This window comes from Orbicella faveolata, unplaced genomic scaffold (assembly GCF_042242905.1).
Source record: "Orbicella faveolata isolate gen_17 unplaced genomic scaffold, um_ofav_v1 contig_1, whole genome shotgun sequence".
NCBI classification, from domain to species: Eukaryota; Metazoa; Cnidaria; class Anthozoa; order Scleractinia; family Merulinidae; genus Orbicella; species Orbicella faveolata.
Genome location: NW_028301536.1, coordinates 9,894,758 through 9,920,825, shown reverse-complemented (window position 1 = coordinate 9,920,825; position 26,068 = coordinate 9,894,758). Strand labels below are relative to the sequence as shown.

Genomic DNA, 26,068 nt, shown 5'->3' with positions numbered 1-26,068 from the left:
CGTCAAAAAATTATTCAAATCATACACAAAAAAATTAAAATCACGCCAGCAGTGGAATGTGTGACCAAAAGTACTACCATTGTTTTTGTCATTAAAACACTTCAATTCGAAATATCACAAAAATATCAGCTCGACTTAAGCATAAACCAACATATATATGTTTACCTTAGCTGACTGACAAACTCAACGTTGGAGAACACTTTGGTTTTCTTTACCGCTAAATAGTTAGATCAATCCAATATTCTTGAGACTGGGCTTTTTTGGACAAAGGAATAGTTCTGCATTAAGTTGGTTGTATTACAACTTTTCTGTGCTCAATAGTTGCGAAATGCGAATCGAATGAAAATGGTCAATTTTCAGCCCAGTTAGAACTCGTTAGATTGATGTCTGGACGTGAAACCGATAATGTCCTTTTACTCAGAAATACCAAGACATTTGAAGAAAAAACTACATAGCGTTTCTACTTTTACTAAGGCCTACTTATATGCAACAGTAGGGCAAATTCTATTTTCCAAGCCTTACCGAACTATTTTTTATCCTTGTGTACATTTGCTCTTAAAGGGTTAACAATTGAAAGTGCTCTTGTCTTAGTTTGTAATACTGGAAGTCTTACATACACTGTACTTGTATTAACTCATACTAATGGTCGTCAACAAGTACCTGAAATATCAACTATTGCATCATCATTAATTAGTGCACAGGTACAGACGCTAAACAAATAACTAGATCATCATGGAAATGAAAGGCTCAAACTATTGTGAAGCCCCATACTTCTTTATTTGAAATTAAATTTGCAAATTCCTCTTGTCATGTGACGCAGTCATATTCCAAAATTAGAAATTACTTTTCCTTCCGAGGTTTTAGTTTCATCAGATTAAAGACCCTATTAGTCCATGGGCCAGGACCCCAAAAAATAGCATTTCGGTACCACTCAGGGGGAGTAATGCCACCATATATTTTTGAAAACTGCAATTACTCTAGTTTCATATTATGTACGATAGCAATGCTAAATGAGTAGCTTAACAGGATTTATCACGTGACAAAGTGACGTCACTCATTTCTACAGAATCATCAGGATACAAGCAATGACTGCTTAAGTAGTACCGGTATTTCCATGCTCAATAACCATACGTAAAGGGTACTCTATATGTGCAATGATGGAAATTTCTGCCAGATGAGTTTTTAAACCACTTAGTTAAAACTTACATGAGCTTTAAGGATTTTGTTTCCATGGCAACGCTGAAAAATATTTAAATTTTAACCAAAGAACTTTTAAGTATTTTTTTTTTAATGCGTTGATCTCACAACTAATGATTTGGTGAGATACAATTGCTATCAAGACAGTAGTTCTCAATTAATACCTGTCGGCCATCTTGGATCCGCCATCTTGGATCCACCATCTTCGCCGTTAAAAAACTATTATTCTAAAGCAGAATGTGGCAAAAGTGTTTAAAAATTGAAAGCATTTTCCCTTTTGATTCAAAGCACTCATTATGTAATTAAAAAGACTTTTGAAAAGCTCCCTTATGTTGAAGAAGCCCAAAAATTTATAAGAAATTGAGAAATATTGCCATAAAAAGAAAGCATAATTTACGAGGAGGAGTAATGGTTTCACAATTTCCTCAACACTATCTTCTTAATCTAGCTTAAAGGATTATTTATTATTATTTCTATTTAAAATGCCTTAATTTTCCTGATCCTTCTCGTCCTGATCCTTCCTGATCCTTCTGTTCATCAAGAATCTCCTCCTCCTCAGCACTATTAGGGAGTTTAAGAAAACCACGACGGCAACGAGAACGTCAACAAACAAAAGGTTTAATGAACAAAACAATTAGAGACCTTAAGCAAACCATGACGGCAACAGCAACAAGAACGTTACCAAACAAAAGATTTAAGGACCAGAACAATGGCTGTGGAAGTGCGTTATAAATCTTTGTACATTTCTTTGCCGTCCTCTTGAAAATAACAACGTGAAATGACTAGGTTCTGCGTATTTTGGAGAAAGCGAACAGCAGCAGCTAATGTTTCATATTTTAATTTGGAATTCAACACTGGCATTACACATTTAGCTTGAGTAAGTTCTGGGACAGATAGATGCAACGAACAAACCTATACTGCTGCGAAATTCGAAGGTAAAATATAAAATTATTTTTTACTGAACGTCGTCTCTGGCGTCGCAGTCGTCATTTCTTAAGGCCTCTATTGTTGCAGTCACGAAGGCGGCACATATCGGTGCATTTAAGGTCATTTGTAAGGCAGGTCGGCACGTGGACAGCTTGCATGATCTTGCACGATCTTGGACAAACACAGGAGAGAAACTCAAGAAGAACTGCAGGGCAGGGTTTGCCATTCATCCATTGATGGATAAGTTGCAGTACTCCTCGACCCATCTTTGACCAACTGCATGGTGAAGAGACTTGAGGGCAGCTCTGTAAACTTCTCGAAATAGCTGTTTGCAATTGGTAGTTTGCTCTCAAGAAGTACATCCTTAAACAACAGAAACAATCTGCACAGGGAGGTAGCTGGTTCGAGTCAACTTTGCCTTGTTTGGCACAGAATATATGCTGCATGGAGAAACACTCTGGTACCTGCTTCCTCGTTCGTCGACCTTAGTTGTTCTCTTGCTGTTGATGTATCCTGTAGTCTGCCTTGAAGTTTCCAACTTTATGCCCGCTTTCTGAGCCTCTCTTCTCTCTCTTGTGGTTTTTGATCGAATTATTTCTGTAAACATCGAAGACCACGTCAATACGCTGGCTGTCTGTTCCTTCATGCAAAACCATGGACATCATACTGTCAGCCAATTCAGCAAATGTTTTCTGATCGCCTCTTATCTGCTGGACCATTACCATTCCGTCAAAAATTCGCCCACACAGCTGAGGAATCATATCTGCTGCTGTCATATTCTTCTGGCTGGCTCCTTGGCAAGTGATGATTTGCTGGTTCTCTTCAGCAATCCTGGCATCAGCCGAGTCAAGGGCCCAAGGACAACTGAGGTCCGAGAGGGTGGTTCAGTACATCATTCATCTTCAACGTTCTGTTCTCCGTGGTAATGATCATTTGAGCAAACTGTACACAATCCGCTTTAATGATTACTTCCTTGCTTGACCCTGTTTGTCCTTTCATCTTCTTGTTTAACTGCCTGTCACGACAAAATGTCTTATAAACCTTCTCTCTGAAAGCCTCTGCGGAGGCATGCAGATCATTCTCTATCTCAGGAGTTGCGAGGTTGCCCGTAGATAGACAACTAGGTCTTGCCTTTCTCCCTTAAAGGGATTGATCCAGCTTCCTTCGAGCATCAACATCATCAGTTTCATGTCTCCTTCATGTCGTGCGATCACCAGCGTTATATGGAGGTACAAGCAAGATTGCTGGAGGATCAATGTTTCTTTTCCTTGTCCTAGCTTGCTCAGCTCCAGGGGGCGGAAGGACGTTCCAGGACCAAAATGCCTGGCTTAGACAGCAATAACATTTACTCGATGAGATGTTCCTGCGCCATAAAGCGTCTCTTCTATTCTATCAATATTATCCCACGTGAGCGTTACTTGAATATTTTTCAGCAAAGGAACATCATTATCAGGCGTCAAGGCCATTTTTTGTTGGCAAAGTGCTGTGTTTATTCCCTCAATTTGCGTGTAGGCAATCCCATGCATACATCAGCTTAACATCTGTATAAGTTCAACATTGCAGTTTGCAAAGTTTTTACTGCGTATGGTAATAGCGTTTGCTTGGAAGGTTTTCCTCCAGTTATCCCATATATATTGTCTTGCCCAAAAGAGTTGCCAACAAGGCACCGGTAGCGATGAGGATATTCCGTTGGGATTTCTGAGTTGTTAGTTAGACGAGTATATAAAAAGGCATCTAGTTCTGCTGGGAGATTGATTGCATTGTCACATAGTTTAGAAGATTTCGGTGGCCATGCCATTTCAGTATTATTTGAAAGAACTACATTACAGATGTACAGTCCAACTTGCTATTTTCCTTGACTTCACATGGAGTCAGCCCTGTTGTCAAATTGCTTACATAAAGTTACCATCTCTCTGGCCAGTTGAGCATTTGAAAAATTTTTGGAAAGAACAAAAACTTTATTATTGTTCGGGAGATCTTCAAATTGTAACAAGTCCCGGAAATCGTTTTCTAACTTTCTTCAGAAATGTCTTTTTAGTTGATTCGGATATTTCAGTAGCGCGCATTAATCACATGGAGATTACTGCTTCTCTCTCAGATCAACCATCTAAATAAGCCCAGGATTTAATAAATCTGATCAAATAAACTCAAACAATTTGTCGTAAGCTTGAGACTCTATATCAAAAAAAAATTGGTTTTCATCCGAGTCCGGTTCACTGCTTTCCAAGTCAGTGTACTTGCTCGGTTTATCTGGTCAGGTACAATCTCAAGAGCACCGACCATGGTAACACGCTTCAGCTGCTACCAAATCACAACAGGCAAGGCCAATAAACCTGCTATCACCCGCAGCAATAGCAACTTTCCAAAGCATCTAAATACAAGTCAACCTACTGAGTCAAAGGGATCGCGTGTTCTTGTACATGCAGTCTTATTTTCGCAAAAAGTGTACATTTTCGAGCAAGTTCCGCTCATGCTTGGCTCTTGGCTTGGCCCTTCGCTTTGCAAATTAAACTTCGAAATCTGTTTCGCGGCCGTTGTTTGACAAATGCTCTCCAACTAATCTCACTTCGTGTTAAAACGACTATGGCATTTCCTGTGATATATGACTTGGGGAATTTCTCCTTCCTTGGTATTCTCTGCCGATGAATAAAGCAATGGCCCATGACTTTTAATTGTAGCCGCATTCAATAAATATTTCGAAGAGTGGAATCTTTTTTTTAAAATAGGAATAATTAGCAGACTTTCATCATATGAGCAGTGAATAATACAAGTTTTTAAAGCAGGTCTTTAGTTTGGTCTAGGAATAAAACAACAATTGAAACTGTACATAGCAGTCAAGTTTCCTTGAGTCGAACAGAGACTCTTGAGTGTTTGTAAGTATTTTGTTCAGTGAGCATAAAAATACTAATTGTTCCCTGTTTCTCTACATTACTTGATAAGCGTCCAAACTGCAAAAATTTAGCAAGAACTTTGAAGTATTTACCATGCAGCGAGACTGTCATCTTAGACGTTACCCATGATGCTTTTCGAGTTTGAGCTGCATGGTTTCATTTAAGTTTTTCTTTTTCAAATCAACTTATTATTTTAGTTTTTAACCAAAAATGTTAAGAAAAGCTGATTACTGTACAATGTAGTCATTTATTAATATTATAAATAAAGAACGCACTTAAAATAACTGTTTTAATGTGAGCCTCGTTTCCATGTCATGGCAATAATTTTGAAAAAAAGTAGGCAAAAAATACTGAAAGCTACTCTTTCACAATTGCTATCAAGTAAATTTGAAAAGTCCTTCATACAACCTTTCATCAGAGATCACTCACATTTCCCCCCCCCCCCCCCCCCCCGAGTGGCACCAAGAACCTGCCCTGGCCCATGGACTATATAGGAACGTGACGTTTGACATGTTTGAGCTTGACCGAGTTCTTCTTTTTGCAATAGAGCACTCCAAGCTTATGCGTTGCGTGACATGAAAATGGCGGCCCAAGAAGACTGTCGCGTAGGTCAAAAGATGAGTTATCGCTTTAGTTTTTGCTAAATAAACGGTGCTGGCACTAGAAGCATTTATTTCAATGTGTCGGAGCTCTCGAGTAAAAATTTTCATTTCAATAGCAAAACTCGACAACAGTTGTTTTTGTTATTTTACAGCCACCATCTTTGTGCCCCTCCGAAGGGCACAAACATGGCGTCTCCATACAAAGCTCTGTAATTTGGGAGACACACTTCTGCGAATAACGGGCGAATGAAAAACAGCAGAAACCTGATTCTTGGCGAGGTTGTTTATCATCTATCATATGCCAGATTCCTGAATTTATTAATTGAATGGTTACAATTTTTAGTTTTGATCACATGACGGTGAAAACCGAGAATAGGCAAACGAATTTTCATTTCTAAGACTTATGGACAAAACAGAATACATACTATCATAACAAGAAAAGAAAATCATAAAGGGCTGGGAAAGATATATCTTGAGAGTTCAGGGTCCAAAAATAAATAAAATTCATGCTCAACTCGAGTCATCCACCCATCCCTTATCAACCCCTAAAAGTTCAAAGGGTGCGAGCGAGAGTGCATGCATGTATGTATGAAAAGAAATAACCAAACGCTTCTTTTCTTCTTTAGTACTCGAAAAAGGGCCACGTCATGATAAGTCTTAAATTTAACAGACTTAAAAAAACCATCAAACTCTGTTTGATTAATTAATAACATTCTCAGAGTAAACTTGTATAAAACGAAATTCTTTTGTTATTGACTTTGCATTTTTCCTTTCCCCAAATTCTGAAAGATTCATTTTATTGTAAACTGAAAAGTACTTTTTAATTCACGGAACTTCTCTTATATGAAAAAAGAAATTAGCACAGACAACTTTTGATTTGCAAACTGCCTGTCGCTGAGTTGCCCATCCACCAGCTTTGCATTTTGGTGGTTTTTATCAAGACAAGCATCTACTTAGCAGCCGAGAAGGAGAAATAAAAGGTAAGCTTATTGTACTATTATTTATAATTGTAACCTTTCCTTCAATTGTATCAATTGAATCCTTTATTTACAAGGCTGCCACCACCACGACAGAATAGTGCTTTGCCTATTTTACGATTTCCACTAGCTACTTTACTTTAATTTGAAAACCCAGTCAAAGTAGCTGGGGCTTTGCCTTACGGGGTTGTCACTTTAAGTGCTGGCTGCCAGCTGAGAAAGAAGTGATCACCGGCTGGATTTTGGCGGAAAAGGACAATGAACGGTTTTTAGGTTATGCACGTACAACCATTTGATATCTGAACCATATCAAACAGTCTAAATGAAAAGTTTGAAGTAAATTCCTGACTACCTTGAGTATCGGCGCCACTATAACAAGTAAAGTAATTGAAAGAAAATCTTGTTTTGAGCACTTGTTTAGGATGTTCTCTTACAAAAATCTTGAAGATAGTTTTTGAGGAAGTACATGATCAGTCTTTCTGTTAATGCATATTAAAAAAAAAATTGTAGTTAATTCCAGATTTGGTCCTTTTCTGTTGTTTTCGGGATTTAATATTATTTGCTCATAAAGTGGAGAAAATACTTTCTCTCTACATCAACTTTGAACAGCAAATTGTTTCTACAGTATTGTTTTGTTTCTGAATAATTTTGTAACTAAATTTTGCTAAATTGTACTGTTTTTTTCCTTATTTTAGTTTTCATAAAGATAAATGCTTTGCTAGAAAGTATTTTTGTGTCCTTTTGAATGAGACATGGTAGACTATGCAGCTGTAAATATGAATTTTGTCGATATATTAAATAAAGACTAATTATGATGTGGTTAATTTTGTTTTTTTCAGGTCTTTTGTTTTAGACAACAAAGAGTTTTAAGGTTTCTCCAGGTGGTACCAGTAGCACTCTACTTCCATTATGCAACCCCAAGTTCAGCTTTGTGTATTTTACTGGTAAATGATCAGATATATCAGTATATATCAAAGGATGCTGGAGAGGTTCTTATTATAATTAGAATATATCATGTATATTGCTTTTGAGTACTATTATTAGCATTATTATCAAAAACAACAGCAAGCCAACAGCAAAATAAATAAGTAAATAAATAAACAAACCACCTGCCACATTGTGTACAATTTAACAGAGACTCCTGCAGGTCACCAATTCCATCTTGGATCACATGTGTAGCCTCTTTAACCTCCATGGACTTCACACTGTACTTGACCCTTTGGATTGGGTGAGTGAATCTGAGTTTGTAACAAAAAATTGAAGTCATTGTTTTGGCCAGCTTGCAGAACAGATGGTTTTGTGGAGCAGGGCATGAACTATGGTACTGCTCAAAAGTAAGTTACCCCCTCCCACCTCATTTCTCGCTAGACAAGAGTCTCATCTGGAGAGACGAGAGTCTTGTCTCGCGAGAGCCAGTGAAGCGTATATTTTGGAATAAATTACAAGCAGTTAGCTTGTGAGAAAAAAAATTAAGATGAAATCCAACGGGAAATCAAGTAATTCCAGTTTTTTGTGGACAAAAACCTGGCACCATTATTATAAGTATACTACTGTTCTTTTGACATTTTCGAAAAGCTTACGATATAAATAGTTTGCCTGAAATGACACCAAAAACAATTTCCCATGGGAACTTGAGATATGGGAACTTGAGAAAATAAATTTCAAAGTTCAGAGAAAGTGTGCAAACACAGGTAAAATTTCATCATCAGTTTCATTTCACCAGTACTTTTAAGTGTTTCATATGAACTTTAAAATATGTTCTCACCATTTGGTGTTGTTAGGAATGATTTGTTTTGAGAAGATATTTAAAACAGTCACACAGAAGTTTACAACAATGTGAATAATCTCAGTACATGGTTTTTGTCCACTTGCTACTCAAACTTCTGCTGGATTCCTTCTCAATTTCATGTAACACGGTGAAGTTTACCCTGCGGGAACATCCAGTTTTTCCACCTCTTGTTATACATGCCGCTTCAAGAAAAAAACTTAAACTTGCTAGCAAAAAACTTAAATGGAAGTAGTAAAAAACAAACGCCAAAGACGTTAGTGAAAACTTGCATTCAGCGGTTGCTTTATTTTGTTTGTTGTGGTTTTTTGTTGTGGTGTGTTGCATGAATATGAACAACAGCTTTTGAACGGAAACTCACTTCGCAAGACCCAACACTATCATCCCAAATGAAGAAACTGAATGGAAACAATTTTTAAAATTTCAGATGAAGACATCAGTGAAAGTGCTCGAGTAATCAATGAGTGAAGAGTCAATTGTTTCAGGATTATGTTTAGTCCATGGTGCAGTGAAAAAGCATGTGGTTGCATGTCTTTTGAACTCCCTTCTGAATCGCAACTTGTTATTTTCAAGAAAAAATTCCAATGTAAACAATGTTGAAAATCAAAAAAATAACCATTGGAAAGAGAACTTCGGTAAATCTGCACAGCTTTTGTCTCACAGCAAAAAAGGAAGTGAAGTTTGATTACGTAACAAATTCAAAAAGGTGACTTGATACTTCTCATCATTTGATAATAAATGCACATGGAAGATATGTCTATAGAGTAAAATGGAACATGAAATAGAACACAGAAGATGTCAGTTTGAATACTGAAAGTTGTGTTGATCTTAATTCACTTGTTGAACCCATTTTCCAAGAAAGTTAAAATCTGTTGAGTGATCAATGGAACGACTGCGATCTTTTGGTCAAATTAGTTGTGTTGATGCTGAACTCACGTAACAACCAAGTTAAACAAAGTCTGTGGATTGATTGATAGAAGGCTTCCCAAAACCCTAGAAAAGAAAGCAATTTAAAAACAAAATGGCTTTATAGAAGTTCTAATAGCAAATGCTGCAAGATAAGCTGTGTCACAGAACATGCTTAACTGCAAAGTTAACCCAGCCCGTCGATCATCAATCAAAAACAACAATTTGGTCCACAACTTTAAAAATTGCAAAATGCACGAAAGCCAAGAATGGTCTGCATTTGCTTTTAACCATGGCACTGTATTCTCTTCATTGATACTTTCTTTCTTTACAGACCTTTCTAAATTAAATGGACCTACTTAATCACGGTCTCAAGGCAAAAGAAGCTGCTATGATTGATCAGCAAAAGAGGCAATTTTGGTATACAGGTATAGATACTGTGGAAGTGATGTATGATATGTTTTTGATTTGACATAAAAACATCTGCAGCATATTCACAGATATGAGTGACCCAGTGAAGGAGTGAAGGAGTGGAGTGAAATCATCCCACCATGGATCATGTAAATATTTTCCAAGTTAAAAAATGGATGAAATATACAAATTAGGGGACTGTTGATGTCATCCACTCGACCCAGTTTGATATTATATAAATGTATCTAAATCAATTTGCTGTAGAAAGCATTGAAACTTGGTGTACTAACAGTTCTTAATGGAGCTCTGTCACGGTTTGCACATTTTGAAAAGTTTAGCCTAAATTTTTCAAATTTGTCATTGCAATCCGTGTCAGTCTTCGCCATCCTTGACCATGCTTGTTCCTCTATGGTTTATTATTATCTCTTTGAAGTTTTTCTCTTAGTAAACTACTATTTTCAGGTTTCCTTCCATATTAAGGAGATTTTGTACATGGCCAAAAAAAAAAGACAAAACACCATGACTGAGCTCCTTTAAGGTAGCATACCTACAGATATAATAAAATTGTGTTTCCATGGCAACACTCTCGTTTCCAGATCCCTCCCACCCGTTTTCAATATTTTACTGAATTTCAGCCCAGACAAATGAAGCCAGGTGAAGTTGTCTACCTTACATTTATATGCTTGCTATATCACGCAAACAACAAGATCTGTTAGATCTTATAACCACGCTTTTAAAATTTAACTGTTTTCTTAGCACTACAGTCACAACGCAGTGCACATTCCAAAGTAATCCTTGATGATTCATTGATTACTGTAGACACCACATCACTTGATCAACACAAACTGTATTATTGCACCATCAGTCGTACTCGTAGCCATTTTGAAATCTCCGATGACGTAATGTTCTTAATCTGGAACTTTCTTCAGGATATGTATGGGCATGAACGATACGAATGCAACAATAATAACACTAGTAAAAGTCATGATTAAATTTAATTGGTTTTTCAATGAGTAAAGGGCTAGCAAAGTAGTCAGACGAGTCACATAATTCAAGAATTACATTATTCACGGCTTCTTTAGTACGGTGGTTATTTCCCTACCAATGACGTAATCCTTCCATGTTCTGACATGTTCTTTGCTTGGCTTGCAAATATCTAATACTTTCCTTCCGATCTATGAACTCGCTGCGATGAAACAGCCAAAGAATTTACTTCATTTGCCTAAGACCACAAGAAATACTAGCAAAACTGCAAATAAATTAATGACCGTCGCTTCTGCCAAAATAAACTTGCAAAGTAAACACGATCTTATTTGTCACCTAGGGAAAGTGAAAGCTGCAACGTTAGCGCATTGTATGGCTGACATATTACTTTCTTTTAGCGTGTTTATTATTCCCTTTGAATCCAATGCTTCAATAAAACCAAAGGAAAATATATTTTATACACAACAAAGAAAACAATATCCGTAAAATTGTCCGTGTATTAATGTTTCAACAGCTTTTGGCGAACAAACATCACATGTTGCGTGACTTGAAATTTGGCCGAGCGGAGGTCTGCGTCTGGTCACCAACAAAAAAAAACACCACGGCTAAACCATGAACCGCACTCAGCCCATGGCCGCACGGTTAAAAAATAATAAACCACAGGTAGAACATGAACCGCGCTCAGCCGATGGCCACATGGTTAAAAAAGATATTCCAAAAAGGAAAATGCCATTCTTTTTACTTTGAAAAGCCTTTCAAATAAGCAGGAATTATTTTTTACTTCATAGGCACTTTAAGTTTAAAAAGCCGTTAAAGATTTGTCATTAATATTACATACTCAGAAGCGCATGTTGTCTATCTGAAAACATATTGTTTCGATCCGATCAAAATAAAATAATCTGATCTGTTTTTTGAATATTGTTGCCTAGCACATGACCAGAATCTAACCAGGAAATTCTGTGCAGTACAAAAAGTTGTTTTAAATCAGTTACTATTTCATGTCTCATTCCATACTAACAGTGACAGTGCATTAATTAGCAATCAGTCAAAGCTACAATCAATGTGTATTTTCATAAAACCAGCCGTTTAACTAGTATTGTGTTTTTGATATTGTTGAAAACTAACTCGACTGTGCCATACATCGTATAAAATTGTAATATTAGACGATTGTTTAATTAAGAATAAAGGATATGTGATATCATCCAAGCTAAATTGTATTTCTTTGAAGGTTAAACTTGACTACTGATAAGTCTAGCTCACAACGTTCTCGAGTCTAGCTTATCGGTAGTCAACTCCATTGGAATTTAAGCCGAATAATCGAACAAGCCAGGTGTAAACATTGCGGGTTGTTGTCAGAAGGTTACACGCGAATGTGATGAATTGAAAATTAAGGAATGTTTATGATTTTGTTAAAGCAGAAGTGTGGGTTAACAGCAGATTAAGTCAGCGAGTTTCTGTTGAACTCTACTTCATTGTTATCAATGGAACAGGAGTTGAAATGACATTTTGTGCGTGGGACTCTTTCAGATAGGGATGACTATGTTGAAGTCGACACCCTGACTCAAGTTCTTAAATTTAGTTCCTGATTAATTTCAACCCAAAGTTTAGTTTATCGCTAGTAAATCATAGCTCCTAGTGTCGATCAAAATATGTAAATGTACTTGTATTAAACGGTTTTGTAAATCCTTCTATAAGTAGTTGCATAACAATCTTATTTATGTATTAATGGTCTAATATAAATATAGATGTGGCCCGCCTAGATTAGCCCAGGCTATCTGCGGGTTCACGCCGTTACTATTGTCAAGCTTTTTTAACTGAATGTGTATATATTTCTGCAAAATTGTAAATATGCGAGTCATAATAAAGTTGTTGTTGTTGTTGTTGCTAAACATTATGTTGCGACATACGTCAAACACGTTTTCACGTAAACGAAAGCTCAGAGATCAGAGAAAGCTCAGAGAGTTTTGATGTTAAGCAGAAGTGCGGGCTGCTACAGATTAAGAAAGAGTATTTGTCTGATAGGTGCTTGAGTATGTCCATGAATTTAGCAATGCTTGTCAGCTTTTAAATTTACTTTTTGTGTGAACATTGAGTGGCTTTTTGTTTTGCAAAATACACACCAATAGGTGTATGAATAACAAAGGTTTCTTCCTCCAATTAACATACACGCATACACACAAAATTAGATGCAAATGCATGTAACTACCAGATCAGTAAATTTTACACACGTTTAATTACACCACCTTACACGCACTGTCCACAAATGCTACAAGCAGACCACACACATGTTAAACACGTGTAGGTGCTGCAATCCCTTTGACCAACACTGTACTTTGCAGTTTACAACTGTGAACAACTAACCAGCGCAGTTATTTCAACAAGTCCACACAATTTTCAAGTAAAGTTCCAAAATATTCTTTCCTTGATGAAAGAATTGTTTATCAAAGTTTCTAAAGTGTGCCACTCACGTTAAGTTAATTTTTCTTCAAGGAAAAGTTCTGTGGACTGTTTCAGCATGCGTTGCTTGGAAAATATTCATTGACTTCATTGGCTCCAACTAGAACTCTGGCCCCAGTTGTTCAAAAGGTGGATGAAGGGATGAATCATTATCCAGTGGATAAGCGTTAACAAAACAAACCATGCCATCCACTGGATAGTGACTTATCCAGTGGATATATCATCCACAGGAACACCCCAGGCCTGATCGAAACTGAAATGATATCTACATTTCTATTTGACACAAATTGTTCATTCTAGCAGTTACACACTCTTTCTTTGAACAAAGGAGTCTTTATCAATGTTTCTATGGCATGGTTTACATTTAGCTTAGTAAAAGTTCCGTGTTCCAGCACGTGGCAATAGGTTGCTTGCTTGAACCACGTTCATTTTCTAACAAAAAATGTTCACTCTTTGAAGGCGGGATTGTCAAAGCGTCCATCCCCAGTTCTATTTGGCAGAAAGCAGTAAATTGCTGATCCAACAGCAAAATACTTTCCATTTTAAAAAAATATTCATTCAGTTAATTTTCTGCTAAGTGCCCAACTGCAAAATGTTTGTTTCAGTTAAGTCTTGTCTGAAGGCATATGTGCGTACGTACTGAATACACATGTTCAAGAAACGAAAACTCTCTCTCGCCCTGTTGCAAGCTGTCAAGCCATCAAAAATGACAATGAACTGTCAAGTTAAGAAGAGACAATGCATTTGCTCATGAATACATACCAATGACGCATACGCACGTATACTATGTACACGTATCGCCATCCCATATCTGCATTTTTGTCAGACGCGAATTACACTTCACTTATTTCTGAGCTGCAAAGTATGGTGGGGTCAAAATTACATTTTCACACCACGGTGACTGAACGTACAATGTCCTGGACAAAATCAATAAGAAGCTATTTCTTGAAAAGAAACAGTGTTTCATTCTCGGAAAGACATTCAAAGTCTGAGAAAGGCTGGGGTTTTGATATCTTGTGCATGAGAAGCCCTGGGGTGAGGGGGATATGTGCTAATGTGCCGCTTTGCACCACATGTTTTCTAGAAGAAGCTACTTTTTTCATCATTATCGATAAGAAGAGCAACTAAAGCCATTCACAATACCTTTAACCTCATTCTGAACTAGAGAACTACAGCAGGTCTGAAAAAGGGTATTAATTTAAGGGTCAGGCCATAAATAGGTTAGAAAAATCGCAGACTTTGGTCTTAAATAGGGTACCTACGTGTATTGGGAAGCGGGCTGCACAGCACCACCAAATTTTTCAGAAATTCAAAGTATCGTGTGTGAGGCCAAATAAAGCTAAGAGACAAAAGCATTTGATGCATAATTTTTCCATTTCTGCGCCAGGCAGTCCTTGATTTGAATGGATGTGACACTCTACATTTCATTGTCAGTGATGCAGTATATTTTTCTTTTCAAAAAGGACACCTCATGTGTGATGACAGTTGTGCAATTATTCCTCCACTTTCGCTTGAATATTATGAAGCTAAAATACAAATGCTATCGCAAGCCTGCAAATAATTTTTGTCTATAAGCAGGTCATTTGTTAGGCCAAGGACATGTTTTGACCTGACAAAAAGCCAGTCTGATTGGACAAATTCTTTTTTGCCGCTAGAAACTTAAAGTAAGAGACATTGAGACATTTCGGTATTTCAGACCCTTCGCCAAAACGTTGGTTGCAAATTCAAATGGCTTAGAAGTCAACTGAGTGTAAAATCGATACTAGCACCAGAGAGGGGACCTTTACAGTAAGTCAGGTATTATTTTACCCCTTGAAAATTGACAAATTTACATACGTTTGTACCCCTAGTTTGCCTTCACTCACTTGATCAAGTTTCCCACGTGGACAGCTTGTCAGTGCAAAAACTGACCAAAACTCACTCACAATAACATTCAAAGACTTGAAAATTGGCTGAAATGAATTCTTCCACTTTTTCTGAAAGCAAGTTTCCCTCGACAATTTTTGCAGTCAATTGAATAAATAAATTTGCGTAGTTAGATGAAATTCAAATTGGAAGTGGTCATGACTACAAAGCGCAACTAATTTGTACGTTCACGCTTTTCACAAAAACATGTCTGTGGCACTGAAACTGATTCAAAATATATTGAACCACAAGTAAGAAAAAACTTTATAGAGCTATAAAACTGATTTTTGATCATATGGACTGGCAATACATTTGGTTTAGTTTTAGAGGTTTTAAAGTTTTTGAAAGCGATCGCATTCAGATAAACAAAATGTGAGAATTTGGGCTGTGTATCCAATTTGCATAATATTTAATATTTTAGGCCCAATTCAGACGCCGAACTTTCCATGAGCCGAACCAAATACATTGAATTAAGTACATGAAAAGTTTGGCGTTTGAATCAATTGTGAATGGCTATTTGAATTTGGAACTGCCCTGCCGTTCTTCCCGTCTAGCTCAGCCAGGAATTTCGGCTTTGGAACGGCTTTGATTCAGACGTCAAACTTTTCATGAGCCGAACCTAATGCATACATTATTATAACATATTTTACAAACAGTTTTCGCTTTGTCTGAAAATCGCTGACATTTCGATGTGATTTGGTTTAAACTAAAAGTTTGGCGAATTAAGTTCGACGTCTGAATCAACAGGTGTACTTTTGATAATTTGGGTCGGTCCAAATTCAAAATAAGTTCAGCTCATGAAAAGTTCAGCATCTGAACTGGGCCTTAGTCGAGTCAAATTACGACTAAAAACCACAACACTTGCACATAAAAAACAACGAGTAACAACATATAAGACCTCAGATTCAAGTAGTTTTTCAGACGAACATAATTCAGACTAAATGGGGCTTCACAATCTTTCAAGACACCACCGCAAAATTCGTAAATTAACACATAGCCTGAATAGTGGTGCTGATGTGGCGTGTTTACAATTCAACGTGAAATTTGAGACAAGGCATTCGACATGATAAAGTTATTTCTCAGAAATGGAATAAAAACGAAACTGATAACAAAGCCTTTTTGCGTAGTATTGTGTGGCAGTATAATGAATTAACTTGTTCCATATTCGGCCACAAATTTCCAATTAAATTATTTTTCGTTTAGCAGAAATGCCCGGTCAGAGTGTCCGACCAGACTAAGCTTTTACCTGTCAAAACCTCAAATTTACCGGACAACCGTCCGATGACCGACTGTTATTTGCAGGTTTGCTATCAGTGTTTTCATGGAAACCAGCTCTTGAAATGCCACGGTATGTCAATACAAATTTTCTTATTTTTAAAAGTGTGCTCTAAGAAGTAAAGCTAGTGGAATTGTGGCGCAAAACTTGAGAAATTCAACTATATCTGGAAGATGTCAACACCTACAATATCAAGAAAACCTCATAAAAAGCCATATTGTGCCTATTTTGGATTATACCAACATTAATTAAATTACAATATGATGAACTAGTTACCTTCCACAATATATCATATCTATAGTACTGTCCAAATGCTTCAAGTGCGTGTTCTTTTCCCGTAAAAAGCCACAGGAAAGGGGCAGGATTGTTATTCCTGACAAGTGTTCTGATTGACCAAAATTATGTCGCCGTAGTTGTGATCTTAATCACATTTAAATCAAGCACAGAAATAGATATCTTCATTTCTCTAGAATACCGGTACATCATTTCAGTAAGACTTAGAACATTTAAGTCGCCAATTACTTCTACCTGCATGACATTTTAATTTCCTTTTCTTTTTGTGTCACGAAATAAAATTTGGTTTCAAGAAGTTATTTTTGCTGAACATGTTTACCTTGTGAATTACACACGTTTACCCTGATAACATTCATACTCACTATGTCAATGAATCACTCTGAAAGGGAAAACAGTACCATTTCTTTGTTGAACTAAACAAAACTAACGGCTTCATCCGCTTAAAATATCGCATTGGTGGACAAATCGCGTGGTGTGGGTGTCTCTACTTCGAAAATATATTTCTTTTTCACTATCACTATCAAGTCCAGTTCGCAGTTTTCTTGTGTAAGATAATACCAAGAAACGAGAGTTTCACTGAAATATTGCAAATGACACATTTTGTTGCGATGCACCGAGTTTTGACTGAAATTTTGCCACCGTATTTACGTTAACAATTACGAACTTTACTCTGATTGAATATTACCCCCACTATGTAAATAGTTCACCCCTGAACTGTAAACAACACCGTTTCGTTTCTGAGGAAACAAAGCAACAAGTTATTTTTGTTGAACATGTTTACCTTGTGAATTACAAGCGTTACTGGCTGATAACATTCATACTCACTATGTCAATAAATCACACTAAAATGGAAAACAGTACCATTTCTTCGTTGAACTAAACAAAACGAACTGCTTTTATCGGTTTAAAATATCGCATTAGTGGACAAATCACGTAGTCTGGCGGTCTCTCTATCTCCAAAATAATATTCCTTTTCACTAATACTATCCGAATAGAAGTCCTGTATGCAATTTTCTTCTGTATTTTAATAACAAGAAATGAGAGTTTCAGTCGTAATTCCCCATTTTCAAATAAAGCAGCAATTGCAATGCTCGGAGTGCCACATTTTGTTGCAATGACCGAATTTCCATCGTATTTACATTAACAATTACGAACTTTACTCTGATTGGATATTACAAATCACTATGTAAATAGTTCACCTCTGAAGTGAAAAAAATACCATTTCGTTTCTCAGGAAACGAAACAAAAACAGGAACATGAAAATCATGGTTCCAGTTTGATTGTGCGCTGCATGCACATAAGCTCAATAACAGTTTCTGAACATGAGTAGAAAGAGTATCTGCTGTAACTTACAATGTCTCACCTTCCAATTTCTCCAAGAGGTTTTGATTTCGTGGTGCTAATCAAAAGGATTGCAGTCTGGGAACAAGACTGGATCATGCTTTGTATTCTCTTGGTATGATAGTCACAAAAATTATTCCGTTAGCTTGAAGATGTCGCAAGATACATGCACATATTTGACAAAGACATTGAGCACTTTGCATGGAATTTTGCACTTTGCATATAAAAGCAGGGTCTAAAAACAGTTTTCTTTTTTAGTGCAGAGTGCACTATTGGGATGGTTTAGGGGGCTGCTGTTCAGTCAGGCACTAACACCATAACACAATAAGGTGTAAACTTCAATGTTTGTTTAATTAATTAATTTCAATTAATCAATTAGCCTTGTGGGAAGGGGGACTGGGCAGTGTAGCTAAAAGGTGCCCGTGTGCATTGTACAAAACGTGTCATACTTACGTTACTTTCCTTGATAACATGACAAAAATATATGGCTGGTTTGCAGTGTCACGCCATCAAAAATAAAAATCATAACCATTCAATAAATTAAGTCAAGAAGCTGGGATATGAAAGACGATTGATATATAAACAACCTCGCCAAGATTTAGGTCTGTGCAGTTTTTCATTCTCCCGTTATTCAGAGAAGTGTTTCACACAAATTTATAGAGCGTTGTATGGAGTCGCCATGTTTGTGCCCCTCGGAAGGACACAAACATGGCGGCCATAAAGTAACAGAAACATCTGTCATCGAGTTTTGCCATCGAAATAAAAAGTTATTACTCTGGAGCTCCGAAACATTGAAATTAACACTTTTTCCAGAGCAACAACTGTCTAGTTAGCAAAAACTTGAGCAATAACTCATCTTTTTGACTACTCGAGAGCCTTATCAGACCGCCTTTTTAATGTCACACAACACATAAACTTGGAAATTCAAACGTGCCCTACTTTAAAATGAGGAACCCTGTCGACCTTAAACGCTGCAAAACATCAATTTATTAAAGGGTCTCACATCTGATGAAACTAAAACTTCAGAAGGATTGGTAATTTCTTATTTTGGAAAGTGATGACTTCACATGAAAAGCAGCAATGTATGGTTTTGAAAATCTCATGCTATCCTTGAGTTCTCTTAAGAACAAAGGCAATTTGCTCCAAATGCATGCTCCGATTAGTTAGCGTCAAAAGCCGACTATATGTTAGGTGAAAGATACATTTCATATGGGACTATCCACGAACGTTGAGTTCTTTTCCTTGTGGTAGAACATAACATGTAAGATGCATGAGTTCTAGCGTTGCCAGTGTGATAAACTTCGTTCTCGAGTTCAGATGCACGCTTTTTAAATTTTTGTAATGAGTGATACCACACTCTCGTTTTGGCCGGGGATAGCTGCTATATTACAGGTAACGTCAGTTCTCCTTTTATTGTTGCAAAGAACGCTACTGTGGCTTCGTATCTTGTGGATTCTTCCATAGCTCGATTCAAGAAATGTTGTCTGTTGTGTGTTTGCCAGGGTTCAAATAAAGAATGGAAACATATTGCTTCACCCTAGCAGCTTGTTTATTTCCTCTTCTATGAAAGAGAGCCAAAAGTTCATATTCAGCCAAAACTTTCCTGCGTTAGTTACATGTAAAACTGGCAAATTTGTGACAAAAGAAACTTTGTTATTATTGCAGTAGACTCCGTGGCACTTACTGAAACCGCCAATTAATAATTTTATCAGTTGATGAGGTGACTCAATCACCAATGTGGGATATAATTTCGGTCAAGTAAAGATCTCTTCCTTCAATACTTCTTGTCGAAACGCTCCTCAGTTGTATTACTCGATACCATTGTGTATTAGTTTGACGTGGTTTTATTGTTAACACCAAAGCTGGCAACAGAATAAGAACGCACTATTCTGTGACTGGATGTGACTATTTGATAATTAGATTAGTTTTAGTTTATCACTGAAATGAAAATTTGCGTTTTAACAAAAACAAAATCGTTCCTCTTTGACTTTTCAGCAGATATTTAACTTTCATATTCCATTTAAATTGATCTGTGGAAAATATAATGGCAGTAGAAATGCCCCCATACGAGATAGAAAAGGACAGCTCCTCACCACTGAGAAAGACCAAGAAGCACGTTGGGTAGAACACTTCAAGGAAGTCCTCAACAGACCATCACCAGAAGAGGAGCCTGATATACCAGAAGCTGAGGAGGACCTAAGTGTTGACATCGGACCACCAAAGAAAGAAGAGATCATTGCAGCCATTAATTCTCTTAAAAACCACAAGGCACCTGGCAAAGACCGCCTCAATGCTGAACTGTTCAAGGCAGATGCTGTGACCACCGCAAACATCTTGCAGCCACTTTTCAATACCATATGGGACAGAAGGAAAATCCCTGATGACTGGAATGAGGGTATCATCATCAAGATACCAAAGAAAGGAGCTCTCTCTGAATGCAGCAACTGGCGTGGCATTGTACTATTATCTACTCCTAGTAAGATCCTAGCAAAAGTCATCATGAAATGCCTATCACTAGCTGTGGACCTTAAACTCCGCGAGGAACAGGCAGGTTTCAGGATAGGAAGGGGATGTATCCATCATATTTTCACGCTGAGAAATATTATTGAACAGAGTACTGAGTGGCAGCGAACTCTCTATGTGAACTTTGTAGATTTTGCCAAAGCCTTCGATAGTGTGCATTGACACAGCCTCTGGAAGATATTATGAACGTATGGAGTCCCCTTCCACCTTGCTGAGATCATCAAAAGTTTCTATGACAACTTTACCTGCTGTGGTGGCGATGGTGACATCTTATTTGAAGTCCACACTGGTGTCAGGCAGGGGTGTGTCATGTCCACAATACTTTTCAACCTTGTTGTGGACTAGATCATGCGGCGTATCACTGAGGATCAGATCAGGGGCATTAGATGGACCCCTTTTTCCTACTTAGAAGACCTGGATTATGCTGATGATCTTGCCTTACTATCACACACCCACAAGCACATTCAAGAGAAGACGCAACGCCTTAACACCTTTGCAAAGCAAGTTGGCCTTAACATCAACAGCAAAAAGACTGAAATTATGACACTGAATACTACCAACACACGACCAGTCCAGAGTGATAACGAAGAACTTCCTTACACAGACAGGTTTACCTATCTCGGCAGCATCATCAGTAGGGATGGAGGAACTGACCTGGACATTCAGAGCCGTCTCAACAAGGCCAGAAACTCGCTCAACATGATGAATAAGGTATGGCGTTCCTCCACTTACAGTATTCGTACCAAGCTGAATCTCTATCACAGCTGCGTCCTCACAACTCTCCTGTATGGTTCAGAATGTTGATGCTTAACGGAGAAGAATTTATCAAAACTCTCTACATTTCACACCAAGAGCCTTGAGCGTATCCTACGCATCTTTTGGCCTAATGTCATCGCAAATAATGATCTCTTTGAACGGTGTGGAACTGAACCAATGGCTACCATCCTGATGAGGAGACGTTGGAGGTGGATTGGCCACCTTGCTCGCCAGGAAGCCTCAATTGCGAAAACCGCTTTGCATTGGACGCCAGAAGGAAAACGCAAGAGGGGCCGCCCTAAGATCACATGGCGGCAGACAGTCGAGAAGGAAATCAAGGAGATGGGGAAGACCTGGGAAAGCATCAAGTTTATGGCAAGGGACCGAGAGATGTGGAGGGAACATATTGCTGCCCTACATGCCACTTAGGCATAAAGGGCATGAGTGAGTGGGTGAGTGATTCCATTTATCTCCAGCAGTGAGTAAAAAAAGACATTTTTCTTATATTTTCATTGAAACAAAGGTATCTTGTTCCATACATTGGTGAGGAAAACAAAAGTATCAAATTACAAACGTTGGCATGAAAAGTAAAATTGTCACATTTGCGACAAAATGAACGAAACTCAACATAAAATACCACGATAAATTTAAAACCGTCTAGACAAACGGTAATTGCGCCTCGAAAGAACACACAAACATGAAACATACAAACTGCTAAGATTATGTCTTGCAAAGTTTTTGTCCGCTCATATTCTGCAAAGGGGAAAAGGCCTAGTTGACTACCAAGGGAGAGAACGGCAGGGGTGAGGACCTGTGTGACTACTGTATCAGAGCTGTAAATTACACTCTGCACTATCTGAGATTGTCTCGCTAGTTCCTACATGTTGTTACTCCATAAGTGTTTAGTGCATGCAACAATATTTTTTACAATAACTGTCTCATTTCTTGCCTGCTGATGGGCTCATTTTTATCATCAATAAGAGTACAGACAGATAAAATTTTAATTTATGCAAGTTTTCAAGTTCAACTGTCAGCTGTCAAACTGTCAACTTTTTAACCAATGAGATCTTATGGACCTTTTAAAGTAGCCAATCAAAAAACGAGAAAAGCTATTGACAATGTTCGCTTCATTTTGAATAAATTCACTTATCTTTGTTTACGGCAAGTTTACGGCGTCTTTTCCCCTCATTTATTCCTCGCATTTGACCATTTAGGGGCTTTGTTATTGTAAAATTAACAAATTGGCATCAGGTTTTCATGCATCTGTCCTCTTATTGATGATAAATTTTGTCATAACATCGTCAAAGTTTACTCCAGAACCACTAGCCTGTGGCTCATGGTTCCACAGCCACTATGAATATGTTAATTCAAGCATAAATCTCACGTACAAGTTCCATGTGCAACTTCCGGTCAGTGTAAAACACAGACTGCAGACTGCAGACCGGGGGTAAAATGCAGACTGAGGGTAAAATAAAATATTAATAATAAAAAATGAGTCATAGGGATAAAATAATAGTGCTCGTAAAATGCCACGTCAGGACTCACGAAACACACAAAGGCCTCACTCAGAAATTAAATTTTGTACACGTCGAGTTTTGGCATCTCTTCAAACAAAATGGTCATACTAACGATTATTTGAGAACGTCGAAATGTTATAATTTCTCATGTTTTGATAGCCGACTGTCACCTTTCAGCAAATACCACAAACCTCTTGATTTATTAAGTCATAAACAGAGATTGAATGTCTTCCACAAACTAGGTTCAATGCCTACAAGTTTAGCTTGCCCTGTTGTTGTGCTGTTGTGTTTTGCTTGCCTTGTGTTCCGAACAATTCTAAGGCCATTTGAAGCAACTAAGACCCGCGGTGGTTTGAACGTTATTCTTTGTTGATGAAAACAGGATGAAGGAATTGCGCTACAAGAGTTGGTCGGTCCCAGACCTAATTGCGTAAACAAAATTCAAAATGGCCGAGACGTAAACAAAGGCAAGATGCAATAGAATTACAATTAGTTCAGGCCCTTGTGGGAACTTGGTTGAAAAAAATGGGGGGTTCAAGAAGTTGAGGTTGGTAATATAATGTTTGACTAAGGCTAGGAAATATCTTTTGGTTTGAGTTTTCAGGATTTTGGAAAAAGAAAATTACGGGTACGCGTCTTTATTTGATCCGAATTTGATCATTGTGTTTTTTATTATTAATATTTTATTTTACCCTCAGTCTGCATTTTACCCCTGGTCTGCAGTCTGCAGTCTGCAGTCTCCATTTTACCCTCAGTCTGCAGTCCGCATTTTACACAGACCGATGCAACTTCTGAATACCAACTATAAGCTTTGATTTTTTTTCAGCTGCATGCCCTGCATTGAAGTTTCACGTTGAAACAGAAGTTACCGTAGTGATAGGTTTACAGGGTTCTCATCAGAATTTGAAGCAGACTGAGACCAATTCGTGGTGGAATTATCTGGAATTTGTAAGCTTTGGTATTCGCTCTCAGCTTGAGCTTGGCGCCTGTGCTTGAAGTGATCTCACAACGGAACGAAGTGACCGGATACCATTATGGTAAGAAAAGCTGTGTTTCATCCCGAGTTCAACTGATTAACCACGCTTAGAAAAATAAAAATAAACACAACTCTCTTCAGACTTCCCGTACAATGGACGAATCGTCACTGAGGGACATTTCTCTTTCGCACGAGTCCACCCTGCTAATGTAATGTGATTGGCGCACCACCAAGCCGTTCTTATCAATGACTCTAAAAAGGTACCTCTGTAGTCTATAGCCAGCCTTACACACTTAAGCATTCTCGGAAAGTAGAACAGGGAATACGACGACAACTTACCACATTTAGCGCCCTTGATTTCCCAGTCAATGCTCTCCACGTGCGACACAGTGATGCCGTTTAGCACTCGTTTCCATCTGTCATTCAACTTGCCTAGCATTCTCGTCCCCATAGCCCTTTTCGCTCCTCTCAGCCGGCGGGGCCTTGGCACGAGAATCGAAGGGTTCTCGATTATTGCAGTCATGTCCTATGTGGCAGACATGTCCTCTGACGTAATGTGATATACGGAGCCAATCATATCATGCGTTCTATCTAATAACACGCTGCATAAGACTGGTAACTAAACTCCGTTGCAGTTCGGTTTTCGAGCAAAATTGATTTTTGGAGGGGTAACGTACGGAAGCAGTATTTGACTTTGTATGTCTTTACTCTGAACGTAAATATGCAGCGACTATTTGCAAGAATTGTAGTTACCTCACAAGACTTCTATCGGAGATTGACCGCTTAGTGTATTTTCAGTTTCAAATTCAACATGAAAGTTCGATCGAAGATTTAAACAGTGGTTGCTCTCCGGTTTGCGAACTGCGTGTTCCCGGCCAGCCAATATTAAACTCCGCGCTTTGATTATTCTCAAATCGTTCAGGTCGTTCAATGATATTACAGAGGCAAAACAAAATTTCTGAGAAGCAGTGTAACCAATTTTAGTTTCGTTGCTGTAAAACTACCACTCAATCTGCGCAATATTTCTCTATTCCCAATCTTGTCACTCACACGAAATACGGTTCGCGAAAGCCCTCTTCTCATTATAGGTTTGTTGAGGCTGACTAACTGAACCTTTTTGGGTAAGCCGTCTCCTGTAGCATCGAACATTCATTACAGAAAGTTTCTTGTCGAGTAGATTTTATGGCCGGAGTGCTTTCTAACTGTTCCTTGTTCGCTTTGCTTTACAAAACAGCAGTAGTAGTCGAAAAACTACAGAGCACTTTGTGGCCTATTCAAAACACCACAGAGCGCTTTGTTGCCTATTCAAAACACCACAGAGCGCTATGTGGTGTTTTATTTTGGGATTTAACATTGAAAACTGGATGGCTCGTTGACTCGCAAATATCTCACAGCTATTTTCTGAAATAATTTGGTTTTTCCAATTTTTCAGACCACAAAGCGCTTTGTGGCCTATTCAAAACACCGCAAAGCGCTTTGTGGCCTTTTCAAAACACCATAACGCGCTTTGTGGCCTATTCAATGCACCACAAAACGCTTTGTGGTTGTCATCGTTATCATAGCGATTCTGTCAGTGGAAGTTATACTATGCGGACAAAACTGGCAGAGGGGTTCTCTTATTTTGACAGGGAGGTTGGCAAGATTTTCGCACTACCCCTTACATTAATTGTGCATGCAATTTTTTGACAGACTCGTTCTTTTCACGATTGCTGTTTGAGTATAATGTGATAGTTTGACGTAGTTGCATACATAATTAATGTATGGAGCTGTACGGAAATCGTACCTGGAGGTTAGCCGAGTGCTCTTAAAGAAACCTCTGAAAGGAACCAATAGATTTTCGCAAACGTGCTGAGGCAGGTTATGTTGAACACTATTACAGTTTTTGTTTTTAGAAAGAAATATCACCGAATCTCCGATATAAGACTTGATACCCTTAAAAGTGCTCGTTATGGTTATCAGACAGAGCACTGACTGCTAATGAGATTTGCATTCCTGGGATCGGCTGGAACTAGCTACAACAGGTGCCTGTTATTAACCGGGAGAAACGATGAAATGAAAGCAGAAGGTTGAAAATTAGGAATTCAGTGATACCTCAACAACCTATCACGTGTTTCGGTTGGAGAATCTTAGAGGGATTTATTATGCTCATTGATTTGTAGCTCTATTGTTAGTCCTCGTTTGTAGGCACACCACTCAGGAATTCAGCATTGAACAAGGAATGAAACTTACGTCGGATACTGATATGGGTATTTCTTTTTTTTACAAGTCTATGGATCTCGCCATAACATTGCAAGGTGAAGAACTCGACCAATGTTTTACCAACACGGACCTCATACTAGTTC

The 26,068-nt window shown here is 38.0% G+C and overlaps 2 protein-coding genes and 1 pseudogene across 3 annotated transcripts in view; 1 reads left to right on the top strand and 2 right to left on the bottom strand.

The window, feature by feature from the left end:
* LOC110056911 (tudor domain-containing 6-like) overlaps positions 1-24,169 on the bottom strand; it is a 101,065-nt gene extending 76,896 nt beyond the window's left edge. For both annotated transcript variants that reach the window (XM_089288462.1, XM_089288469.1), the window contains exons 1-2: positions 24,066-24,169; positions 7,704-7,832 (exon numbers count right to left, since the gene is read on the bottom strand). In XM_089288462.1, coding sequence (XP_089144588.1) covers positions 7,704-7,789 — 86 coding nt within the window. In that variant the 5' untranslated portion in view covers positions 7,790-7,832; positions 24,066-24,169. The remainder of the gene's footprint in view (positions 1-7,703; positions 7,833-24,065) is intronic.
* Positions 756-5,453, bottom strand: LOC149118021 (uncharacterized; annotated as a pseudogene).
* Positions 20,826-21,662, top strand: LOC149118020 (uncharacterized). The gene is made up of 2 exons (XM_089290228.1): positions 20,826-21,188; positions 21,330-21,662. Exons 1-2 carry the CDS (start codon positions 20,826-20,828, stop codon positions 21,660-21,662), a joined length of 696 nt encoding a protein of 231 aa, XP_089146354.1.
* Positions 24,170-26,068: the final 1,899 nt, after the last annotated feature.